The sequence below is a fragment of the Rhinolophus sinicus genome, linkage group LG10 (assembly GCF_036562045.2).
Source record: "Rhinolophus sinicus isolate RSC01 linkage group LG10, ASM3656204v1, whole genome shotgun sequence".
Taxonomy (NCBI): domain Eukaryota; kingdom Metazoa; phylum Chordata; class Mammalia; order Chiroptera; family Rhinolophidae; genus Rhinolophus; species Rhinolophus sinicus.
In genome coordinates, this window is record NC_133759.1 from 72,668,918 (window position 1) to 72,686,513 (window position 17,596).

General features: G+C 55.6%; 2 protein-coding genes across 5 annotated transcripts in view; one reads left to right on the top strand and one right to left on the bottom strand.

Moving 5' to 3' along the window:
• GPRIN1 (G protein regulated inducer of neurite outgrowth 1) lies at positions 1–12,692 on the top strand. 4 transcript variants are annotated; one of them, XM_019756067.2, is made up of 3 exons: positions 1–506; positions 1,949–2,068; positions 8,819–12,692. In XM_019756067.2, the coding sequence occupies exon 3, from the start codon at positions 8,984–8,986 to the stop codon at positions 11,720–11,722; it is 2,739 nt and encodes a 912-aa protein (XP_019611626.2). In that variant the 5' UTR covers positions 1–506; positions 1,949–2,068; positions 8,819–8,983; the 3' UTR covers positions 11,723–12,692. The 4 variants fall into 4 exon arrangements, with proteins under 4 accessions (XP_019611626.2, XP_019611625.2, XP_019611628.2 ...); XM_019756068.2 differs by lacking the exon at positions 1–506 and adding an exon at positions 513–662; XM_019756066.2 differs by lacking the exon at positions 1,949–2,068.
• The window catches only part of CDHR2 (cadherin related family member 2), a 26,801-nt gene continuing 21,878 nt past the window's right edge, over positions 12,674–17,596 (bottom strand). Inside the window, exons 25-32 of the mRNA XM_019756063.2 lie at positions 17,518–17,586; positions 17,335–17,412; positions 17,180–17,240; positions 16,974–17,098; positions 16,327–16,440; positions 16,165–16,245; positions 15,689–15,746; positions 12,674–12,977 (exon numbers count right to left, since the gene is read on the bottom strand). Of these exons, the coding sequence (XP_019611622.2) occupies positions 12,840–12,977; positions 15,689–15,746; positions 16,165–16,245; positions 16,327–16,440; positions 16,974–17,098; positions 17,180–17,240; positions 17,335–17,412; positions 17,518–17,586 (724 nt within the window). The 3' untranslated portion in view covers positions 12,674–12,839. The remainder of the gene's footprint in view (positions 12,978–15,688; positions 15,747–16,164; positions 16,246–16,326; positions 16,441–16,973; positions 17,099–17,179; positions 17,241–17,334; positions 17,413–17,517; positions 17,587–17,596) is intronic.

Consider the following 17,596-nt stretch of genomic DNA (forward strand, 5'->3'; position numbering starts at 1 on the left):
CGTTGACCTGGGTCCCCCATCCAGACTCGAGTGTCCTCGGGAAAGTTGCTTGCCCTCTCTAAGATCCAATTTCCTTTTCGGTGAAACATGGAGAGGGTGTTCGCGGGGCTGGACTGAGTGAGATCTGAGACAGCGCGCCCGCCCTCAACAAGCGCGCAGCAAGAGGGCAACCTCGCCGCCCTTCGCTCTCCTAGTCTGTAAAATGGGAACCGGGTCGAGGACGGCGGGGAACCCAGGAGCCCAGTGGCCGCCGTGAGGGCGTCCCTCCCTCCCTCGGCCCCAATTCCCCGCGGGCACCGCCCCTCCCGGTTCCGAAGCCCGAGTCGGCCAGTGCGCATGCCCGGGGCGGGGCGCAGGGCGGGAGCGCGGAGCCGGCGCGGAGGACAGCGGCGCCGAGTCCGCGGGTCCGCCCGCCAGCCCGGCCGGAGGCAGCCGAGGCCGCTCGGGCGGCGGCCGCGGGAGCCGGAGAACAGCGCGTGGAGGAAACGGAGCGGCGGCACTGCCGGGTAAGCGCCGTGGCCGCACCTGCTGCCCCTCCGGGCGGGCGTCGTCGACCCCCTTCATCTCTCACGTCAACCCCGGAGTCGCTGTCCAGGGTCCTCAAACCGCCCGGGTGACGGGGCTTCGACCCCGCGCGCGGCTTGTGTCCGGCGTGAGCTCGGGTGCGTGTGCGCGCGCGGCGGGGGCGGCGGGTGTCCATTTCCAGGCTCCTTGACGGGCCGGGGCGGGGCGGGGGCGGGTCCCGCAGTCCTGGCAGAGCCCCGGAGGGGCCCTGCGGGCCAGCGCGTATGTGTGTAGGACCCGGGCTCCGCGCTGGCCATGCCTCCCGCAGCCCCTTTGTTCCGCATGGCCGTGCGGGAGGGGGCGCTTCCCGCCACCGAGGGGCGGGGGTCCACCCGCGTTGATTCATAGCTCCCCTGGAACAAGCTCAGCGCTGGAGTGGCTCTGCTGTCTATGAGACACTGAGCACACTCGCCGTGGCACATTTAGTGTGGCACACACGCTGGGGCCCCATCACACATTCACCGTGCGAGGCCACGGGTCCACACACATACACTATGGCCTTTGGTCATTCCATTGGACTCGTACATTCGGCCACCTGTGCACCCACCCAGTACACCCAGCGGGAGCCTTGTGTACACATCCACACATAGCTAGCTACGCACTCACACCAGCCATCGCCTATCACAGCACACTCAACTCGACAGTACTCCCTGATGATAACACTCGCAGTCACCCTGCTCTGGCCTGCTTATGCCTGTTCACACCTGCTCATCACAGTGCTCCTCAGGTACTTCCAGACCCTGGAGTAGGCTGGCACAATTGTGCACACGCTCCCTGTCACACACTCTCTGTCTCTTAGCTTGCTGTCCACCCCTCACCCACACTCAGCCCAAGTATGCACACACTCTTGCCCTCCTGGGGATGGATGGATGGATGGGTGGATGGATGGATGGATGGGTGGATGGATGGATGGATGGTCTGGGGGCTGTTTCTGAAAGGTTTGGCTATCACCCTTAGCTAGACTTCTTCCTTCTCCCTTCCAGCCCCAGACAAGAAGCTTTGCTGCTCTGAGGGTACTAGCATACAAGGGGGTGAGGGGGCGAGGGCCAGCAGACACAGGCATACACTCACACCTGCCAAAGCCCCTCAAGCCTTTGTAAGTCTTGTCACCATGGGAGGAGGTGTTCGCTGGTGCCTGGCATCCCTGGCTCCACATTGGGAAGAAATCGTAGAGGGAGAAGCATATGCTGGCCGGGTGTCTGGGCCAGAATGGGCATTTACAAGGGCTTTGCTGCTCAGGAGCAGGACACAAGTGCCTGTGCATACATCCAGGCCAGCTCTCCCATGAGTGAGACACTGACGCCACGTGGCCACACATGTGCACTCCCACAGGGTCCAACGCCCCCCATGGGACACAAACAAACAGGCCATTCTGCACATACAGGTTGCCCATGTGCACACCAAGCTGTTCTTGAACAGAATGCAGGAACCAGGTCCTGCTCCCCAGGCTGGCCTACACTGGCGCAGACAACCACGAGCTGTCTACAGGCCCTCTGCACACCAGGTGAGCTGGCCCACACACCTAGGGAGTCATTTTAATCTTTTACCTTAATCGGGCTGTACCTCTGCTCATAGTGTGTGTGTGTTCCTGCAGACGGGCATGTGCATGGGGGACACTCTTGCTTCCTCTCCTGGATGCTCCCTGTACTGTTGCCTATTAGGTCCAGGGGATGAGGAGGACCCTTGGCCTGACCCCAAAGAGCACAAGCGTCAGTGTCCAAGACCTTAGCTGATACGAGTGGGAAGAACCCAGGCTTTGGGTTTAGACACAATAAGCTTTGAGCCACAGCCCCCAGCCCCAGCTTTGGTGTTGTTTTCTCTCCCTTGACCTGTGTCCTCCTATGAGAAAGAGGATGATAATGTCCCCTTCATGAGATTGTTGTGGAGTCCAGATGCTAAAGTGAGGCTGAAAGTGCTCGGCCCAGAGCACTGGGAGAGTGAAGGATCTGGGTTCTAGAGGGAGGGGTGGGGGTGTGGAGGTGGCGCCCTAGGCCTAGCCTGCCTCTTGGAGAAATGGCTGGAGGAGACCGAGTCTTCCTCAAGAGCCAGGAAGGGCCTGGCAGAACTGTGAGCAGCAAAGCCTCTGGGAATGGTATCTTGGCTGATCTTAAACTGAGGTCTGGGCCAGCTCTTCTAGATATAACTACATCCCCTCCCCCATTTCACAGATTGGGAAACTGAGGCTCAGAGTGTGAAAATACTCAACTAAAGTCTTGGAGCAGGTCAAAGTCACTAAACTCAGGCTTGACCCCACATCTTTCTAACCCCTGGCCAGGCTCTCTGTCCCTACCCCAGACCTGATCCCGTGTCAGAGAACCTCGAGCTGAGACTTGAGAAACTGGCTTCTTCCAGGGGACGCTTTCAGAATGGACATGTTACCAGCTGGATCATGCCTGCCTCCCAGAACCTGTTTCTTCCTCTGGAAAATAAGAACACAACACCTGCCTGCCAGGTGTACAAGATCTGCACATATGTAAACACAATAAGGGCTTGATGTATGTGAGGTCACCTCCCACCTTTCTGAGCATCTAAGTCAAGGGTCAGAACTCAGGTGGCTACAGGCCACGCAGATAACATACTTGAGGGGCTGGCTATAAGAAAAATGATGGTACGAATTCAGTGACCAATGGCAACAGTCAACCTCAGTGTCCAGCACACCATAGGGAGGGTTGGAGATTGGGGCTAATTGAAGAGCCCACCCGTATCTAACAAGGCAGCCACTTGGCTCCAGCCGTGCAGGAAGCACACTCAAATAGCCAAATTTAATTTTCCAAGAGAAGCTGGAAATCGGATTTTCACATGAAATCTTCTAATTTTTAGAAGTTAATGCTGTAAAAAAAATTTTTTTGTTTTAGCACACTGGGTCAAACAAGCGTGTCTGAGGGCTGGTTTTGCCTGCTTGTGCCTCTGCTGTTGGCCTTCCCCTCCTCTGTCCCCTCCTGGGAGCACAGCTGGGCTCTGACAGACTGAGAAGACAAAAACTGGTCTTCCATGTACACAGCCTGGCCCTAAAGTGCAGAGCACATGCACCCCTCATCTTCTTTAATTCTCACAACAGCCCTGTGGGAACGGGGTGGGTTTTGTCAAGGTCCCTAATGAGGAGCAGGGACTGAGCCGAGGTCACAGAGCTAGTAAGTGGGGAGCTGTCCTGACTTGCTGCACAGGCCGCACCCAGGGCGAGGGAGCTTATTGGAGTGGCTCCTGTGAGGGGACCCCAGGCTAAAAAGAGGGGTTGAGGACTCTGAGCACTCCTCCTACGGCCCTTGCTGACTCCTTCCAACTCCGTCTCCAGTTCCCCGTACACCTGCCGGGCAGCAGTTCAATTCCTATTTTCCGCAGGAGGAAACAGGTTCTGAGTCAGGCATGGCAAGAAGATCCCAGCCGTCACCAGAACCTGAGTGCTCTCTCTTGCCCATCTACCCAGTCGACCTGGCTTTTAGCATCCTTTCCCATAGTCACAAGGACCAGGTAGATGAGAGGTCTGAAGCAAGCGACCTACGGGTCAGAGCTGGCTCACAAAAGTGAGTTCTTTGGCCCGTGCGGTACTTTTTAAATTAACCAACATTGAAAATATAGAAAAATCCAGATTGATGACTTTGCTCCAAAAAATTAGGAGGACTGCCCATACAGGAGCCACACTTACTTCCCTGCTTAAAACACCACAGGAGTTTCCCTGTAGCCTAAGGCTAAGCCCCCACTCCCCCGTGGGGGCCCTGCACGATGCTCTCACCTGCCTCCTCCCTCTCCCCCTTCCAGCTCCACTCCAGCCCCTCAGGCCTTGTCATGGCTGCCTGTGCTGTGACCTCCTCAGAGGGGCCTTCCTCGACCATGTGTTAAACCAGCTGCCCACTCCTTTGTCTTCACAGCATCTGTTATTTAAAATTACATTTCTTATCTGCTTACTTGTTAATTGCTCTCCCCCCAATCTTTACACACCTGGAAGGGCATTCTTATTCACTACTGTATCCCCAGTACCAAAAACAGTATTTAGAACATTGCACATGTGCTCAATAAATGTTAAATCAGTAAATAAATTCCTAATTCACTGGTAGAACTGAGCACAGCTGCCCCTTTAGAAGGGCCAGTGCCCTCCAGGTTACCACAGTCCCCACCCCTCCCTCTTGGCTCCCTCACCCTGAGAGTGTCAGGAGTCTTTAATCATCTCACTTACTCTGCTGTTTTTCCTTTGGGAGAAAAATACTTATCTGTGCCCATCTCACCATCAAGAGGCAAAAAATGATGGATGCAGTCCATACCACTCAAATCTAATGACAGCCTGATCCCGGTGGGCCAGTGACCTTCCAACTCATTTTTATGCTGCTGAAAACCAGATCCAAAGAATTCCAGCCAGAACTCTCCTGTGTTTCAAACCTGTCTCCCACCTGCTGGACGTCCCCCCATAAGTCCTGTAGGCACCCAGTTCACCTTCTCCAAACCAGTGCCCTACCATCTTCTGCAAAACTGCTGCTCCCTCTGCACCCCCATTTTGGGGATGTCCCCCACCCCAAAGTCGTATAAACCCAAAGCCTGGGCACCCAGTGGTGAACATTGGGAGCTGAGTCCCCATCTAGGGACCTGCAGTCTAGGCAAAGACCCAGAGGAGTAAAGGGCTAAGGGCAGAGTGACACGAGTCTGGTTCCCACTAGAGGCTGTGGGAACCCCACGGGAGCTGGGGGCAACGAAGGCTTTCAGAGGAGGAGGCATTTAAACTGAGACCTGAAGGTTGGGTGAAAACCAGCCAAGAGGGTGTGTAGAGGCTGAGGTGGGAGAGATGTGAAGCCATGGAGGAACCCAGGGAGGTGGTGCATGTGTGTGCATGTATTTGTGTGTGTGCGCGTGCGTGTATTTGTGTGTGTGTGTATTGTGTGTGCGTGCGTGTATTTATGTGTATACACATGCGTGTATTTGTGTGTGTGTTGTGTGTGCGCGTGCGTGTATTTGTGTGTGTGCATGCGTGTATTTGTGTGTGCGTGTGTATTTGTGTGTGTGTGCGTGTATTTGTGTGTGCGCTTGTGTGTATTTGTGTGTGCATGTATTTGTGTGTGTGCATGCGTGTATTTGTGTGTGCGTGTGCATGTATTTGTGTGTGTGCGTGCGTGTATTGTGTGTGTGCATGTATTTGTGTGTGTGCGCATGCGTGGGTGCACATGTGTGAATGATTATGGGTGTGTGTGCGTGTGCATGTACATGCTTTGGGGGAGGGAAAACATGATGAAACATATAGGCCAGCATGTCAGTAAGTCTGCAGGGACTTGAAAGCACATTATGGAGTTGGACTTGACACTAAAGGTAATATGGAATCATGAAACGTTTCTTTCTTTCCTGTTTTTTTAAAAAGTAATATGTGCACATATAACCCAAATTCAGACTTCACAAAGGGGCATACAAAAAAGTCTCTTCCACTTCCAGATCCCCAGTCTCCCTTCTCAGAGGCAATCATTGCTAAAATTTCATAGGTTTCCTTCCAGAAATGTTCTCTTTGTAACCAAACCATAGATGTGTATCTGTTCTTTTCCTTGACTACACTCATGGAATCCCACTGGCCATGCTGTCCCTGGCTTTTTTCACTTACCTTGGGCATCTTTCCTCATCACGCCACATATTCTGACAGTGGTCGTCCTGCATTTCACAAACCTGCTTCCTGGTTTTCTTCTCATCACCAGCCATGGCCTTGAGCACCTTCCGTGCACCATCAGTTTATCTTCAAAAGCGTCTCTGGAGGTGGGCATGCTGGCCCAAAGGCTATGTGCACTGAAAACTTTGATGGAAATTGATAAATGTCCTTCCAAAAAGATTATAGCTGATTTACTTCCCCAGGAAGATCCAGGGGAAGTAAATTGTATGGAATGGCATGGTTGGACCAACAGCTTAGAAAGATCACTTAGTCCTTCATTTACCAAATACTTATTGGGAGCTACCAGCCTACTACTTACCAGTCATTGTTCTCCACCCTGAGGATATATCAGTAAACACAACAAAATCCCTCCATCTGAAGCTGACATTCTAATGGGAGAGACAAATCGTAAGCAATAAAGCAATGTAATATGACAGATACTCTGAAGAAAATCTGAGCAGGGCACTGGGGCTGCAGAGCACCAGCAGTGTTGGGGAGGAGGCTGTTTTATACAGGATGGGTCAGGGAGCGGGCCATGCAGCGATCCGGCCGGAAAGCGTTGTAGGCAAAGGCTCCAGGGCAGGAGGTGTTCAAGGTTCAGCCAGGCAGCCAGTATGGTGGAAGCAGCGTAATCGAGGGAGAGATAATGGGGCCAGAAAATACAGGGTGTCATGGGCCATTGTAAGGAGGTTGCTTTTACTTTGCATGAGATGGGAATACACTGCCTGGTTCTGAGCACAGGAGGGGTGAGGTCTGCCTTGGGTCCTACCGAGATCCCTCTGGCTGCCGTGTTGAGAAGGAGCTCTGTTGGGTGAAGGACAATACGTTGGTCCTGAGGGCAGTTGCTGAACACCCAGGTGGCATATGGTGCAGCTTAAGCTCAGGGTAGTGGCCAGATTGTGGGTATACTTTGAAGGTAGAGCCGTTACATTTTGCTGATGGATGGGACATGGGCTGTGAAAGTCAAGGGTGAGTAGGGATTTGGGCCTGAGCACCAGCAAAGTGGCTTTGGAGATGAGGGCAGGAAGAGCAGGTTTGGGGGAATTGGGAGCTCGGCTCACTTTGGTGGCTGAGTATAATGAAACGGAGTTGCTTGCAGACCCTCCCCCTGGCTGTCCCAAGTACCACACATGTGGCTTACCCAAAACACAACTCTCCCTTTCCCCACATCTCCTGCCCAGCACCATCACCCAGCAACCCACCTACCCCCAGCCAGAACCCTGCAGGCTACCCCCACTGTCACCCCCGACAGCCAGCTGGTTCCTGTCAGTTTCCCACCTCCCCATGCCCAGGACCTCTGCTGTAATGTCTCCCATCTAGACCACTGCAGCTGCTCAGGGTCGCCTGCAGAGAAGGGGCTGCGTGAATGAATGAAGAACTGGATGAATGAGAGATTCATTCGCAGCCTCCTCATGGGTCTTGGCCAGCCCCTCTCCTCCAGCCCGGCCTCTACACCATCCCAGAGCAATCTCTGAAAATGCACATATTGGACTGTGTCCCTTCCTCGACTATCAACTGTTCACAACTCCCCAAGGCCTACATAGCCGTGAATTGGTGGCCTGCAGACACATTTTGTTTGACCCCCATAGTGTTGTTGTTTTTGTTTTGTTTTGTTAAGATTTTATTGGGGGAGGGGAACAGGACTTTATTGAGGAACAGTGTGTACTTCCAGGCCTTTTTTCCAAGTCAAGTTGTTGTCCTTTCAATCTTAGTTGTGGAGGGCGCAGCTCAGCTCCAGGTCCAGTTGACGTTGCTAGTTGCAGCGGGTACTACCCACCATCCCTTGCAGGACTCGAGGAATTGAACTGGCAACCTTGTGGTTGAGAGCCCACGCTCCAACCAATTGAGCCATCCAGGAGGCAGCTCAGCTCAAGGTGCTGTGTTCAATCTTAGTTGCAGGGGGCAGAGCCCACCATCCCTTGCAGGACTTGAGGAGATGAACCAGCAACCTTGTGGTTGAGAGCCCACTGGCCCATTTGGGAATCGAACCAGCAGCCTTCGGAGTTAGGACCATGGAGCTTGAACCACCTGAGCCACCTGTTGTTTTTTTAAGTCTTAATTAAGATGCTTTACATCAAAGTACTGGACTTCCCACTTCTCACTGGTCCTATCAGGATACATTTCTCCAGAGCAGCACTTGACTAGTGGAGTAGTGGTTCCCCCTTCGACAGGGCATGTGCTCGCACTTTGCCATAGTCCTCACCACTCCCTACTGTTTTATACCTAACCTGCTTCCGTCACTTAAATTACTTACCTGGCTCCTATGGCATCAGAGATTGTGTCCCATGGGCAAGAAGACAAAAGCATAATTTCTGGGTAGCATATTGCGTGGGGTGGGCTGACAAGGGAGCGGTAGATGAAGTTAAAAAGTTAGACTGTGGCCAAATTGGGAAGGGTCTTGAATGCCATGTTAGGAAGTCTGGCCTTTATCCAGAGGCCTCTGGAAGCAGTGAAGGAGGGGAGTGATGTGGATGGGTTAGTGCTTTTAGCCCAGACTCGTTGGACATGAGGAGACCAGACAGCGACAGAGAACCTGGTGGGGGCCTGGCTACCAGGAAGAGGGTGAGAGAGGAGACACGGGTAGAGGCTCCTCCCGGCTGGGTCTCCCCTGAGCCTGAATCTGCTCTTTCTGTGTTTCAGAACCAGACAGCAGCCTGGGGCTGAAGCATGGTCATGAGGACAGTTGGGCTGTGCTGAAGACCCAGCTGGCTCCAGCTGTTTTGAAAGGACTCCAGCCCCCCAGGACCCCAGCCAATAGCCCACTGCTGCCCACAGGATGGGAGCCTGGGCGCTGGGAGCCTGGCCATGAGGGACAACTGCCCCTCCCAGCTAAAGGCCAGCCCTGCACCCCCCAGGCATACCTCTGCCCAAAGCCCTGGCATGGACTCCAGACACAGCAGCCCCAGTGGGGCTAGGGAAGGGGCCTCCTGCTCTGAGGGTCTTGGAGGGAGCTTGGCCTGCCCCTCCCTGACCTGCATTCCTCCCCAAGAGGCAGCCACCAAGGAGACGGTTGGGGCACATGGAGCCTCAATCTCAGGGACACCAGAAGTCACATTCTCTGGGAAGCCAGAGCCTGTGTCCTCAGTGAAAACTGATCCTTCGTCCTTGGAGAACAGAAATCCTATGTTCTTGGAGAAGGTGGACTCCAAGTCTTCAACGCAGGCAGACCCCACCTCCATCAGAAAAGAAGATGCTGGGTCCTTGAGAAAGGCAGATCCCACGTTCATAGGAAAGACAGAGCCTGCAATCTTGGGAAAGGGGGATCCCATGGCTTCTGAAAGGATGGATCCTGGGACCCCAAGAAAGAAGGATCCTGGATTCTTGGGAAAGGTAGATCCTGCATGCTCTGGCAAGATGAATACAGTGTCCCCAAGGAAGGAGGATCCTGTATCCTCAGCCAGAGTGGATCCTGTGTGCCCAAGACAGGCGGAGTCTAAGTATGCAGGACAAAAGCTTCCTACGTCCTCAGAAGAGGTGGGTCCTGCATCTGCGGGCAAGGTGGGTCCTGGGCCCTTGGAAACGCTGACTCCAGTGTCATCAGGCAAAATTGAGCCTGTGTCCTCTGGAACAGTGGCTCTGGGGTCAACAGGAAATGTGGGCCCTATATTCTTGGAGATGACAGACCCTGTGTCTATGGGAAATGCAGAAACTGTGTCCTCCACGAAAGAAGACCCTCAGTTCTTGGGAAAGACAGATCCTGCTTCCTTAGGAAAGGGAGATCCCGTGTCTGTGAGAATGACAAAAACCGGGTCTGCTGGACAGGTGGAATCTGTGTCTTCAGGCAAGGTTGGTCCAGTTTCTTTGGGAAAGGTGGATCCTGTGTCCTCAGGAAAACCAGAGCCCTCGTCTCCTGGGCAGGCTGAACCGATGTCTGCAGGAAAGGCAAAAACTATATCCTCAGGAAAGGAGGACCCAGAGTCCTCCAGAAAGGTGGATCCCATTTCTGTGGGAAATACAAAACCATCATCTTCTGGAAAAGTGAGTCCTGAATCTTTAGGAAAGGTAGACCCTGTGTCATCAGGTCCAGGGGATCCCAAGCTCTTGGGGACAGCAGGACCCTCATCCTCTTTAAAAGCTGAGGTTGTGACTGGGGGGAAAGCAGATCCACTGTCCTCAGAAAAGGCAGGTCCTATGGCCTCGGGGAAGTCAGATCCCCAGGCCTTGGGCAAGGCAGACCCTGTGAGCAGGGGAAAGGCAGAAACTGTGCACCCTGGAGAAGTGGACTCCATGTATCTGGGAAAGGTGACCCCCACGACTCTAGGAAAAACAGTCCTGGCACCCTCAGGAAAAGCAGAAGCTATACCAGAGGGAAAGGTGGGTCCTCTGCCTCTAGAAAAGAGGAATCCTGTAAATGTCACAAAGGTGGACCCCAAGACCACAGGGAAAGCAGAACCCAAATTCCAGGGCAAAGCTGAAACAAAGCCCCCTGAGCAGGGAGGCCCTTCTTCATCAGGAAAAGCAGAAGCTGCATCTCTGCAGAAGGAGAAGCCACTGGCCTTGGAGAAGGGGGATCCCGGATCCTCAGAAAAAGCAGACCCTGTTGCTTTTGGAAAGGTGGAACCTGTGGCCCCGGGGAAGGCCGACTCTGCACCTCTGGGAAAAGCCGAGTCCCCATCCTCAGGGAAGGTGGCCCTCCTGACTCTGGAGCAGGTGGAGGCCTCCTCGTCCAGGCAGTCAGATGGCAAAGCCTGCGGCTCAGCCCCTTCTCCCTCGGGTGCGGGAAGTGGCGGGGACCGCGTGGAGCCAGTGACGGCATCTAGCACGGAGGCCTTTGGCCTCGTCCAGAAAGACCCGGCGGCTGCAGGGGCCCAGAGAAGCCCCGGCCTGGAGGCCGCTGCCCCCTTGCCTGGGCCACGGACTCGTGACAACTTCACTAAGGCACCGTCGTGGGAGGCGAGCGCTCCATCGCCGCCGCCACGCGAGGACGCGGGCACGCAGGTGGGCGCGCAGGCCTGTGTGTCGGTGGCCGTGAGCCCCATGTCTCCGCAGGATGGCGCGAGCGGCCAGGCCTTCAGCTTCCAGGCGGGGCCGGGCGCACCCAGCCCCGCACCCAGGCCGCCCTCGCGCCGGGACGCGGGCCTGCAGGTGTCGCTGGGCGCGGCCGAGATGCGCTCCGTGGCCACGGGGCCCATGACACCGCAGGCCGCCGCACCGCCCACCGCGCCGCCCGCCTTCCCCGAGGTGCGAGTGAGGCCCGGCTCCGCGCTGGCAGCCGCCGTGGCGCCCCCGGAGACGGCCGAGCCTGTGCGCGACGTGAGCTGGGACGAAAAAGGCATGACGTGGGAAGTGTACGGCGCCGCCATGGAGGTAGAGGTGCTGGGCATGGCCATCCAGAAGCATCTGGAGCGACAGATCGAGGAGCACGGCCGCCAAGGGGCGCCCGCGCCGCCGCCCGCCGCCGGCTCAGGCCCGGGCCGTTCGGGCTCAGTGCGTACCGCGCCCCCCGAGGGCGCCGCCAAGCGCCCACCTGGCCTCTTCCGCGCGCTGCTGCAGAGCGTACGCCGGCCGCGGTGCTGCTCACGGGCAGGACCCACGGCCGAATGATCTGCCCCCCCAAACCCTTTTTGTACGCCCGGGTTTCCAACCTTCTCAGGCTCCCTTCTTGACCCCAGGCCCCTAGAAGGGATCCCCTCGACGTGCGACAGCCCTCCGAGTGGTGGGCAGCCTCTAGGGCCCTCATCCCCTTCTTTTCAGCCCCCTCCCATACCACACAAATGTACCCCCTCTACCCAGCTTCCTCGTGGCCATGAGCCCATGAGCCCAGCCCTGAAACCCTACTGTCCCCTCACAGCCTTCAGCTCCGCTCCCACTCGGTCACACTGTGTGACCTCGGGACCTGCTCACCACCCCCACCCTCACCTCCAGCCCTAAGAGCTGAGGCAGCCCCGGGAGATGTCCAGATTGGTGCGCTGACATTGGCGGCCAGGTCCCCAGAACGGGAGAGACTGTACAAAAACTCCAAGTGTGCAAGGATTGGCGTGTGAGGCCCCCGAGTGTGCAGGGCTCTGAATGTGAGGCCCTGGGCGTGTATGAGTGTGTGTCCTCGCCATGGGCTGGCCCCCGTGGCCCGGGCATCTCTTGCATGCTGGTGGTCATCCCCAGTTCCTGTCAGACCCTCCCTGGCCCCTCCCCCAGCCCTGTGTCCACCCTCACAGGTCACCCGGTCACAATTCCCAGGCAGCTGCAGGGGTGCCCTGGGGGCTCAGTTAAAAGGAGAGTCTCAGCAAGGTCAGAGGGTCTCACAGGTCTGGGGATCACAGGCAAAGCCTCATTGAAGGTCTCGGGCCACAGGCAGCCTGGTGACAGCTGGTCTTGGGTATTGGGGACAGAACGGAGAGCACGTTCTACCACAGTTGTCCTTTAATGGCCACCCTCTCCAGCCCCCCATATCCCCTGTGCTGTGAGCCCCACAAGTCTCTGAGGACCAATCAAGTACCCCTGTCCCCACTCCTCGAGCCACAGTTTTTGGCTACAAACTGTCACAATATACATTGGTAATAAAACTTTCCCCCAACTCTTGTTAGCTGTGATTGGCTACAAGTAGAAGGGTGCAGAACAATTATGTCCAGGGAGGGTAGGTGTAGTTTGGGGGAGACAGGTCATCTTCTGAGGTAGACCAGAAGAGTGGGGGCCCATGTAGGGATTGGTGGCAGGGCCCCCATCACAGGTCTGTGGTGTCTAGGCCAGCATTGGTGAATGACAGCTCGTTCTGCTGTCCCCCTGTGCCTGCCTTTCTTCCTGACAGCACCACACTCAGGGGCTCTGCGTCTGGCTCCATCAAACTATGCAGGGGCTCCATCTGTGGGGAGAGAGAGGGGAGATGTGAAGGACAGTGGCAGGGGTGGGGTGATCTCCCCAGGCCCTAAGGGAGTGGGTAGGTTTCCACGCCTCCAACCAGATGATTGCTTGGCTGGAGTGCCAGCTTCCTGGCTGTGTCCCAGAGGTGGCCATGGCCTCTGGAGGTGCAGACGGGTTCAGGTAAAGGGCTGGGCCTAAGGTTGTCTACTCTGGCCTCTGCCCCATCCATGGACACAGCAGCACCTTCGTGTTCTGCCCAGTCCTGAATAATGCCAGGCCCTCGGCCCTGTGCCAAGGAGCCAGTCCAGTACAGTTCCTGTCACCTGCACCCCAGCACAATTCCTGTCACCTGCACCGTGCTGGGTGCAGTAAATCCATTACCTGAAATACCACAGGAACCCTCTGAGGGAAGGATCATGTGGAAACAGGTTCGGAGGGCTTGCATGGCCAGAAAGGGGAGAGCAGGGTTTGGGCTGCTGGTTTTGCTGGCTTTAAAGATTGTCCACAGCACAACACTACCCCTGTTCAATGTGACATCTCCTGCCAGCCTCAGAGAGACACATCGCACCCAGAGTCCCACCCTTTCATGGTGGTACTCACTCACTCATCTCCCTGCCTTTCTTCTTCCCCCTCCCCATGTGACAGGTTGTGACATGCACACACACACATCTCACAAGTTCACCCTCCTGTGGACCAGCCAGCCCCAGGCTCAATTACACAGCAGGGACACCATGGGGCAGGGTCCCCTCTGCCACCACCTTCCCCAGGACACTCCAAGGGCTATTTCCAGACTGGAGCTCTTCCAGTCCCTGGTAAACAGTGGGACATCTGAGGGGCCCCAGGATGGGCTAACCATTCTCCTGGGCTCCCTAGAGCCCTTGCCACAGACCCTCCACAGGAGCTGTTGGCACAGTGTAACCCAGGAAAATGTGACCTGGCCTGGGAAACAGAAGACCTAGGTTCTGGTGTGTCCTGGCCTGGCGAGCTTCCTGACCTTGGGCAAGTCAGCATCCCTCTCTGGCCTCGGTTGCTAAAAAAGTTTGGATTAAATGATATCTCAGCTATCTCATACCTTCCACACACACTTAGAGAGGTCTTGGGTGAGTCAGGGTACCAGGGATCCAAGGAAAAAGCCCCCTCACTACTGTGTTCCCTACCCAGCCAAGGGAGAGGAGGAGCAGCCAGCTCCTGAGAAAGCCCCATGGCCCCCTGGGCCTGCCCAGAGACCCCAAGGCCCACCAACTGCTGCAGGAGAAGGGGTAGAGCCTTGTGAAGCTTCTGGAAATAGTGTCCCCCTATCATACCAGGACAGTCTTGGCTCTATCCTGGTTTTGAAGGCTCTCAGTGGCCTGGCCCCTTCCCTCTCTAGACTCTTATTTCAGAGCTCCCTGCCCCTCCCTAGCCCACAGGTCCAGCCCCATTGCTGGGGCCCCTGATTCCACACTCCTCTGGGGGTCAGCTTTGGCCTCTGCCAGGAGCCACCTTTCTGGCTACCAGCTCTGGCAGGTAAGACTGTTCCCTTCTGCCTTAGTTCCCCCAAGACATGTTCTTTGGAATTTTTGCCTCAAACCATCTTCAGCCAGAGATGAGCCACCCACCCAGGGGCCTCCAGTTCTTCCTGGTAGCCTGGATTGCCATCTATGACCCCCATCCTAAGAGGCCTGTTTGGAAGTCTCCATGACACAGCTGGTCCCTATGTGACATTCTGGTATTTTAACACCCACTAGAGGCTTTGGAAGAACACCTACCAAGTTTTTCCATGTAAGGCGTCCTCAAGGGAAAGTAAGTACCGAAGCATGAAGGAAAGGTGGCGAACCCCAGAGAGCAGGGCCCAGCTGAGGGCAGGACCCAGAGAGGAGTGGATACAGTGATTGTGAGTGGATATTGCACCCCACCACACACACACACACACACACACACACACACACACACACACAGAACTGCAGACTTAAAGCTCAGTGGGCCTTAGAGCTTCTACTCCAGTGGTGGTTTTCAAAGTGGGAAGGAGACATGGTAGTTTCTTCCGGTTCTGGCTCCCTGCTTCTCTAGGAAGAGGACCCATCCCCCACCCCGCCCACTGATCTACTCTCTGCTTCGCAATCCTGCCTACACATGAGAACCCCAGGAGCTTTAACAACATGTTCATACCAGGCCCACCTCAGCGATCGGATCAGAACCCCTGGGCTATGACACTGCATGTCTAAAAAGCTCCCGCATGACTGCAGTCAGCAGCCGAGGCTGTGTGAACTACTGATCTAATCGATCCAACTAACCTATTAAACAAATGATGGGCCTATTGTTTATTTGAACCTACCTGCTCTCCTTTGCTAGGTTATATTCACCTCCAGATCTCTTCCCCCACCCTGCCAGGTTTTATATAAAAGCTATAAAAGCAGATTTTTCAGTATTTGCTTTGTGCCAGGTAGTTTTTATACCCACTATTATTTCATCCTCACAACAGCCCTGCATGGTTGGTGTTCTGATCTCCATTTACAGGTGAGAAAACAGAACCAGAGGGAGAAGTCGCCCAGGGTCACAATGAACCATAAAGGAGCAAGGACACCCCATTTCAGAGCCATAGGGTGTCTCAAGGCCCGGAGCAGAGACATGCCCAAGTCAGCAGCAGGTCTTTCAGCTCTGTCCTGAACGCCACCCCTTCAGAGAAGGACCCCAAGTCAGAATCCCCAGACAACAACTCATCCTCCATCTTGCCTTGGTTTCCTGTTTGTCCTTTTCCAGGTCCACAGAGTTGTTGTCCAGGGAGTTGAGGCTGTGGGGGAGATGATGGAGTTCAGATACTTGGTAGGCCCAGGCCTCCCTGTCTGTGTCAAGAACCACCACTGCCTCTACCACCTTCACCACCATCACCACCACCACCATCACCATCATCACCACCACCACCACCATCATCACCACCACCACCACCATCACCACTATCATCATCATCACCACCACCATCACCACCATCACCACCACCACCACCACCACCATCATCACCACCACCACCACCATCACCACTATCATCATCATCACCACCACCACCACCACCACCATCACCACCAACACCACCAACACCACCATCACCACCATCACTACCAGAACCACCTCCACCACCATCACCGCCACCACCACCCTCACCAGCACCATCATCACCATCAACCAGCCTTGCTGTGAGGGGCACTGCTCACCTGATATGATCCAGGTCGCTGGAGGAGGACTGACTCTCAAAGCCTAGGTCCTTGGTGGAGAGGTTCAGCATGGGATTGGCCCTGGAGAGAAGGCCTAGTCAAGCAGCCGCGGACCTCAGCTGTCCTGAGGGGCCTCTTACCCACCCTCCACGCCCTGCTCACCGCTCAGAGGTGTACACGTTAGTCCCGGGGATGGCAGAGACTGAGGGCATTACCCCTGCCGCTGTCCTACGGGCCTCCTTGGCAGCCTTCATAGCCCAAAGCTTCCGCTGGTAGCTGTGGGGAACCAGGAAAAGGGTTACTACTTTCCCTGCATACCCACTGTGTGCCCAGTGCAGGCCCTGGGGATGTGTCTTCACAACAACCCTGGCAGGTGTGAGTGTTCACTCCATTTTGTGGAGAGTACAAGTAAGAGTCAGAGAGGGGAAAGGATTTGCCAAAAGCCACACAGTTAGCTAATGGCAAGGCCTAGAATCAAACCCAGATGTGGCTGCTGACTGCAAATGTATTGGAAAGGGAAAAAGCAGCAGCATTTATTAAATGCACAGTATGTGCCAGACATCTTGCTGAGTGTGAGATGCACATTGCTTCTTTGAAGGCTTTGAGGAATCTAGTGTCACACCCATTCTATAGATGAGGAAACTGAGTCTCGGGGAGGAGAGATGACCTGCCCAAAATATCACAACAGGTAACTGGGGATTGAATACAGATATGCCTGACACCTAAACCCAAGTTCTTTCTCTTCCCTCCCCACCATGTGTTGAGGGGTAGGAGAGGTGGGGCTGGAGACAGGGTGATGGGAGCAGCACCTCTTTCGGACACACACGAGGACCATGGTCATGATCACGATGACCAGCAGCAAAGCCACTCCTAATCCTATGATGCTGCTAGTGAGCATCTTCAGCAAGTCTGACTCCTGGCTCTGCTGGGACCCCTGGAGAAGAAGGACTGTGAGGGAGGCTGGGGTCAGTACGCCCCACCGCACCCCCGTCACTTCCGCCCTGCCGGCACTCACCAGCACCACCAGCCCCAGCTGCAGCAGTTGTGTCAGGGAGTCCTGGTCTTCCCGGATTAGCCTGTCCACAGAGCCCCACTCAGGCCCGAGGGACATTGGCATCCCCCAGGCTTCCTGGTCACCCTCCTGCCCACCCCCAGGGCAGCCCCACTCACACATTCAGCTCATCAAGTGTCAGGGCTGACCCATTCGAGAAGACAAAGTAGGCATCGAGGTAGGAACGGCCTCGGGCCCTGGAATGGGGCAGGGGTGAAGAGTCAGCAGCCTAGAACCGCCCAGCAGACCCGGCCTGCTGCTGCTTCTCTCCCTCCCCAAGCACTGCGCTTGTGGGCACTCACCGAGCCGTGGAGTCTAAGTCCTTAATGTCCACAATGTAGACAGTAGTCCTGGTTGCCTGGGCAAGAGCCCTACAAAGGG